Source organism: Chanodichthys erythropterus, chromosome 11 (genome assembly GCF_024489055.1).
Source record: "Chanodichthys erythropterus isolate Z2021 chromosome 11, ASM2448905v1, whole genome shotgun sequence".
NCBI lineage: Eukaryota > Metazoa > Chordata > Actinopteri > Cypriniformes > Xenocyprididae > Chanodichthys > Chanodichthys erythropterus.
This window is the reverse complement of record NC_090231.1, coordinates 56,752,871-56,758,870: the sequence shown is the minus strand read 5'-3', so window position 1 is coordinate 56,758,870 and position 6,000 is coordinate 56,752,871. Positions and strand designations below refer to the sequence as shown.

The window sequence follows — 6,000 nt, the reverse complement described above, 5'->3', positions numbered from 1 at the left end:
CTCGGCCAGTGCCTCGGGGATTTGCCGCTGGCTCTTATAGTGGTTAAACACGAGACATAATTCAATTTGAGTACATAGAATGGGCAATATTTGGTCTTATTAATCTATTATTTGTTACAGAGCAAGTCGAATTGTGCTATATTAAATTTGATAATAATAAACGTTACGTTACATCCTTATATAGCACATTGACTACAACTAGACGGGACATATCAGACTCTTCTCCGCTTCAAATATGTAAAACATTAAACTTTAAAAACATGTGTTTTTGAGTAAAGAAAACGCTTTACAATTTTTTTTTCCAAACATCAGATCTTTATTTACCTTTGCATTGCACAGAGATGTCCAAACTGCGTGCGCACTTCATTCACAAGGTGAGGCGGATTAATGAGGCTTGATTGACAGTTTGAGGATCCAATGGAGTTAGGAGGTTCTTTAAAATCCTCTTTAAAATCCTTTTCATTCGTTAAATATTTGTAAAACCCACATACCAGCGTAAATGGTGACCTATTTTTTTTTTTTAATAACTAAGTTAGTGCTTTATGTTTGACTGAACTGTACAATTGTGCTTATATGTTATTCAATAAATATTTTTTATATAAATATGTCCATTAAGTAATATGGATTGAGTGAACATTACATTAATGCACCATTAGATGGCGGCAACACTTTACAGGAGAAGTGAGTCACAAGAGACTTTTAAATTGAAAGGAACTTTTGCAAAGGAAGTTGTTTTAGCGCTGTGGTGTTATGGATGGAAAATTCCCAAAGCTAAAAAAAAGAACAAATACAAAGATCGCTTACCTCAGGCAGCGGACATTCAAACGGACTTGTACAAAGGATGTAATATTATGGACATCGACTTGAAGAATGAATGTAATGCAATATACCAGACACAGGTAATAGCCTACTCTCTCTCTCTCTCTAACACTGTAGAAAATTCAATGTGTTTCAATGAAGCGACTCAACGTTCCTTCGTTACTAGTTCTAAAATGACGTTTTAGAGTTAGTAACGGAGGCTTGGTTCAACTGACAACTTGAGTTTTGAATCCGTGGCGGAAGGAAGTAGTGCTGCACAAAAGAGGGTTTTAAAGACACTCCGTTGTTGTTCTTATTTATTTACACACTGGTGCCGTCGAACTGTTGTATAAATGCAATATCACACTCGTAGCCGTGTGATATGGCTGTATATCAGCACGCACGGACGTGCCTACGGACGAATCACAGCGTGCTGATATACAGCCATATCGCACGGCTACTCGTGTGATATTGCTCATATATATATGTGTGTGTGTGTATGTGTGTATATAAATATAAATAAATGTGACTTAAAGATTACATGACTTTAACAACGGTGCTTACATCAAGTACTTACTGTGTTCATATTGCAAAACACTTTTGCTTATATTGAGGTGGGATACGGGAAAGATTAGGGACAGGTTTGGTGATATGAGTAGGTTTAAGGGTGGGTTAAGTGGTAAGGGAAAGTTCAACAGCTTAATTATAGATGTAATTACAGAAATTAATTATAGCTATATTACATGCAGGCAATTTTTAAATATAAGTACAGTGTAAAAACATAAGTGCATTAGGTGAAATTATTAATTAAAGTACACAGTTAATATAAAGTGGAACCATATATATATTTTTATGAAACATTGGGAGTTTCTGTCTCCATAAAGCACCTCCTTACTGTTACTGGATCATTGTGCAATTGGTCCCATAGATTACAGCTCATCTCATTGGTCAACAGGCTCAGGATCAGATCACACACACACTCGCGCACCTTCACTCTCCTTCCCATACCGCTGCTTGCCGCTGCAGACGGAGAACGCGGCGAGTCGTGTTGAAACAAGACGATAGTTGCACATTTCAAGTCTTTGGAATCTGTGGCAGGATGAAGCACGGACTGTAGTGTTTGCGTCAGGCGCGAGGACCGAACTAGCGCGTGATTCTCCACTGGAGTACATACAGAGTTGAGGACAGGCGCACTTGTCCGCTGTTTCTCGCACTCTATATGGAGGGATGTCGGGATGGCTTGCACCAGGAGAACCAAAACTTTGGTGTCTACGTGTGTGATACTAAGTGGCATGACCAACATAGTGTGTCTTTTGTACGTCGGATGGGTGACTAATTACATCGCTAATGTGTACATCAAAGTGCCGATGCCTGTCCCAGCCAAAAAGTTGGAAGGCGACAGGAAAGGAGAAACTCTGCGGATTATAGAGCGACTGGATCGACTGGAGAATGTAGTTAATCAGCATATACAAGGTAAGACGAGTGTGTGTTTAATAAATGAATGTGACGTCTAAAAATGTTCACTCTATGAGAAATACAGCTGACAGCCACAAGATCAGCAAAAATCATGTGCCTTAAATAAGTTATATGCCACTTTCCACGAATAGAGGACCTTATAGAGGCTTTTGTAGGGGTGTTTAGATAAACATTCGAATAAAATAGATAAAATGTATAAAATACACAAAATACAAATTTGTATATGCAACCTAAATGGATCTCACAGCAGCGGCTAGCTAGTTTTGAACCATATAATAAATAATACATTTAATAACAGGTCTTTTTTTCTTTCTTTCTTTCTTTCTTTCTTTTTTTTTCTTAACAATAACTAGGGTAACAAGAGTGAATTGTTGAGCTCGGTTAATGCAGTCAACACTACAGTTTGTGTAAAAAGTGAAAAAAATTATATTATTGAACTAATGATAACTAATATATATATATATATATATATATATATATATATATATATATATATATATATATATGTATATATATTGGTAACTAAAATTTTATTGCTGATGCAGAGGCACAAACAGATTGTTGCAGAAAAAAATGAAAGAAATCTTTCATTGTAAATGCAACTCAATCATTGCCCTTACAAAGGCTTACCATGGTAACCACAGTTACCTGTGAAATGTACTTGCAATTATTGTACTAGAACAGTCTATGAAGCTTTCAGGGGCTTTTTGTTCAGTTTTTTAAGTTGCATTTGATTTTTAAAACATTTTACTTTAGTAACCATCATTTCATGAAAATTATTATTTTTTTGTATTGCTGTATTAGCAGGCACTGTATACAAAAAGAAAAAAATACAAAAAAATAGTTCTTCATAATGACAAATATGTATGACAAGTTTATAAACATACTTTACAGTTATGGGATATACTATAGTAGGGTCATTGACGAATAAGGTTTTTTAGAGATGTTTTTAGAGAAGTTTTAATAAGGGTTAACTATGAGATTATGTGATTTTTATAATCAACACTGCTTTTGTCATTTTTTTACAAGATGGACAAAATTTGTCAGCAAAAAGTCATTCAGTTTGACCAAAATTTCAGTTTTACCGAATGACACTTTTAGTTATACCAAATGACGATATTTTCAAACAATGCTAACAGGGTGATAGCTAGCTAGCAAAAGAACAATCAAAAAATTTATATTTAGTACAAGTTTTTAAAATATTACAACATTTTCCATGTTTTATAGCGGTTATACTGAATGACCTGATGTTTCGGGACATGCGTATGAGAGTGAAAACATGAATTTTTCAAATAATTAGTTACAGTTACAGTATGACCATGTGGTCCTTTGCAGGTGTCTGAATGATGTCACATCCTGTCACATGATATTGACCACATGACTTGATCCAAAATGGTCCCTTTATATTAGTTACTCCGAATGACATCAATGAAATTCATTTTTTCCGGACATTCTTTCTCATAACAAAGCAACGACTTCTACACATAATTTTAATATAATTTTGCACTATGTTGATATATGATGTTATAAAATCATGCCAGAATAAAAAAACATATACATCTTTTACATTTTAAGATATTTTAATCACAAACGAAATGGCTGTATTAGCCTTTGGACGGTTTAACCGAATGACCTTTTGACACTTCAAAATCTTTAAAATACTTTATATGTTGCAAAATATAACCTTTAGGATTCAGTAAAATAGATCTAGTTGTACTACAGGTACCTTACATACTTGGGATGTCATATTTTTGTTTTTTTATTATTATTATTTTAGGCCTTTGGACAAACAAATGACCCATCACGTCATTGACCCAGTAACTTTAGTATTTTGGTAGATACTGTGGTACAGTTTTGTCTGTACTGTGGACAGATGTGACCTGGAGAGAGGGTTGCTCTGAAATAGCAGTCCATTGTGGAGAGTATGTTCCTCTCAGGTGATAAACAGAAAAATCTATAGTTCATCATCATGGCTTGAATAGCAATTGAACATTTGTCCTGTCTTGTTCAAATCAGGTTGATTGCACCTTACCTCATGGTTAATGGCACTTTTATGCAGGTGTGACCTCCACTTGTGATGTGGCAGCTTCACAAAGACCATTGATGATTGCGAACTCCTTTCCTTCTCTCTTCAGAGACTCTTGTTTAATGAACTTGGCACTGGCTGAACATTAATTATGAAAAGTGACTGATTGCTTCTGTCTGTACAGGTAGTTTAGATCTTTCAGCACTTCTCAGCCCACAAAAATGTCTTCTTTTTTTTTTTCATCATCGTCAATGCATTTATTTCATACACTCGTTGCTAATTTTGCATTTAGGGTTCAATGAAGAACCTTTAATCTCAACAGAACCTATCCATTGCCCGTTATACGTTCTTTTGTACACTGTAAATAAATAAATAAATAAATTGGCAGCTGTGGTTGCCAGAATAATTCTGCAAAAAATACAGTAAAAATGTAAACATATTTACAAAACAGCATAAAACTGTAATTTACACACAATAAAATTTAAATTCTAGTAGAATGTCAGATTACAGTTTTTGAATGTAAATACTGTAAATTATCCATTTACTTTTTTTACTTCTAAAAACTGCAATTAGCAGCATTTTACTGTAAAATTACACAAAATGTCCAGTTAGATCTTTTACATTTTTTTCCCCCCTGTATATAATACAGGAACTTACCATTAACAGTTTTTCTATAGCATTTTTACAGTATTTTACAGTAAAAATTACACTAATTTATTACAGTGTAGTGGAAAAGTTTCATATATTTTAAATATTCTTCGCACTAAGATTTTTTTTTTTTTTTAAGAACTTGGTTCTTCTTCAGTGGCCTCCTTCTGAAACCTTTAATTTTAAAGTGTGTGGGTTATTCAATTACATGTTTGAGGTTCAAATTTGGTTTGTGAATATATTGCTTGATCTTTATCATATTCCTGAAAAAGCAGATGGTGGATTCTTCCCATTGCAGTAAGTACATCCTAACCCAGCTTTCTCACAAAGCATCTGCCAAACAGAATGCAACAATAAAGCGTTTGTAGTTTCTCACTGTTGCGCAAGCTTTATTCCGGATTCATTTTCAGCTACTTTGGACAGCATTAATTTGTTGCAGATCTGAGAGAACACAAGCAATTTTCTGTTCTGTTTCTGGTTTATTAGTCTACAACAACATGCACAGCATGATTCGTCTGCTTCACTGAATATCTAGGAATACAAATCTTGCTCTGTTCAAGAAAGTCTGTAATATGATTTTATTAATGGCCTCCTTTTGTGTTTGTTATAAAAGACACACTTCATTGTAAGAGAGACGATTCTGTCGTAGTTACTCACTGGATATATGTTGATACGGGTTGCAGACAGCCAGTGCAGCGCTCAAACTGAATCAAGGGTGCAGACAAACCTCGCTGAGCTGAGAGGCAGCTACAGATGATTACTTGAGCAAACATTCCCGAGCTACAGCCGCAGACACGTTGTGCTGTTTGGCAACGGCTGTGGGCTTCAGGAATGGGATTCGAGGGAGCGTTTTTTGGTTTCAATGCTTGAATTTTTTAATTGCATGGCATGGATTGTTGAGGTTTATCTGAGGTACCTTGATCTTTGCTGTTTAGCAATGATTTTTTATAATGGAAGTGAATGGGTCACCATGAAATCAATAATTCTTTTATGGAACAATTGCAGTTTTTATAATAAATGATTTATGCATGCACATCATTATTATTGTTGTT

At 34.8% G+C, this 6,000-nt stretch overlaps 1 protein-coding gene across 1 annotated transcript in view; it reads left to right on the top strand.

Moving 5' to 3' along the window:
* Positions 1-2,028: 2,028 nt before the first annotated feature.
* galnt18b (UDP-N-acetyl-alpha-D-galactosamine:polypeptide N-acetylgalactosaminyltransferase 18b) overlaps positions 2,029-6,000 on the top strand; it is a 139,746-nt gene continuing 135,774 nt past the window's right edge. Inside the window, exon 1 of the mRNA XM_067401495.1 lies at positions 2,029-2,271. Within this exon, the coding sequence (XP_067257596.1) occupies positions 2,034-2,271 (238 nt within the window). The 5' untranslated portion in view covers positions 2,029-2,033. The remainder of the gene's footprint in view (positions 2,272-6,000) is intronic.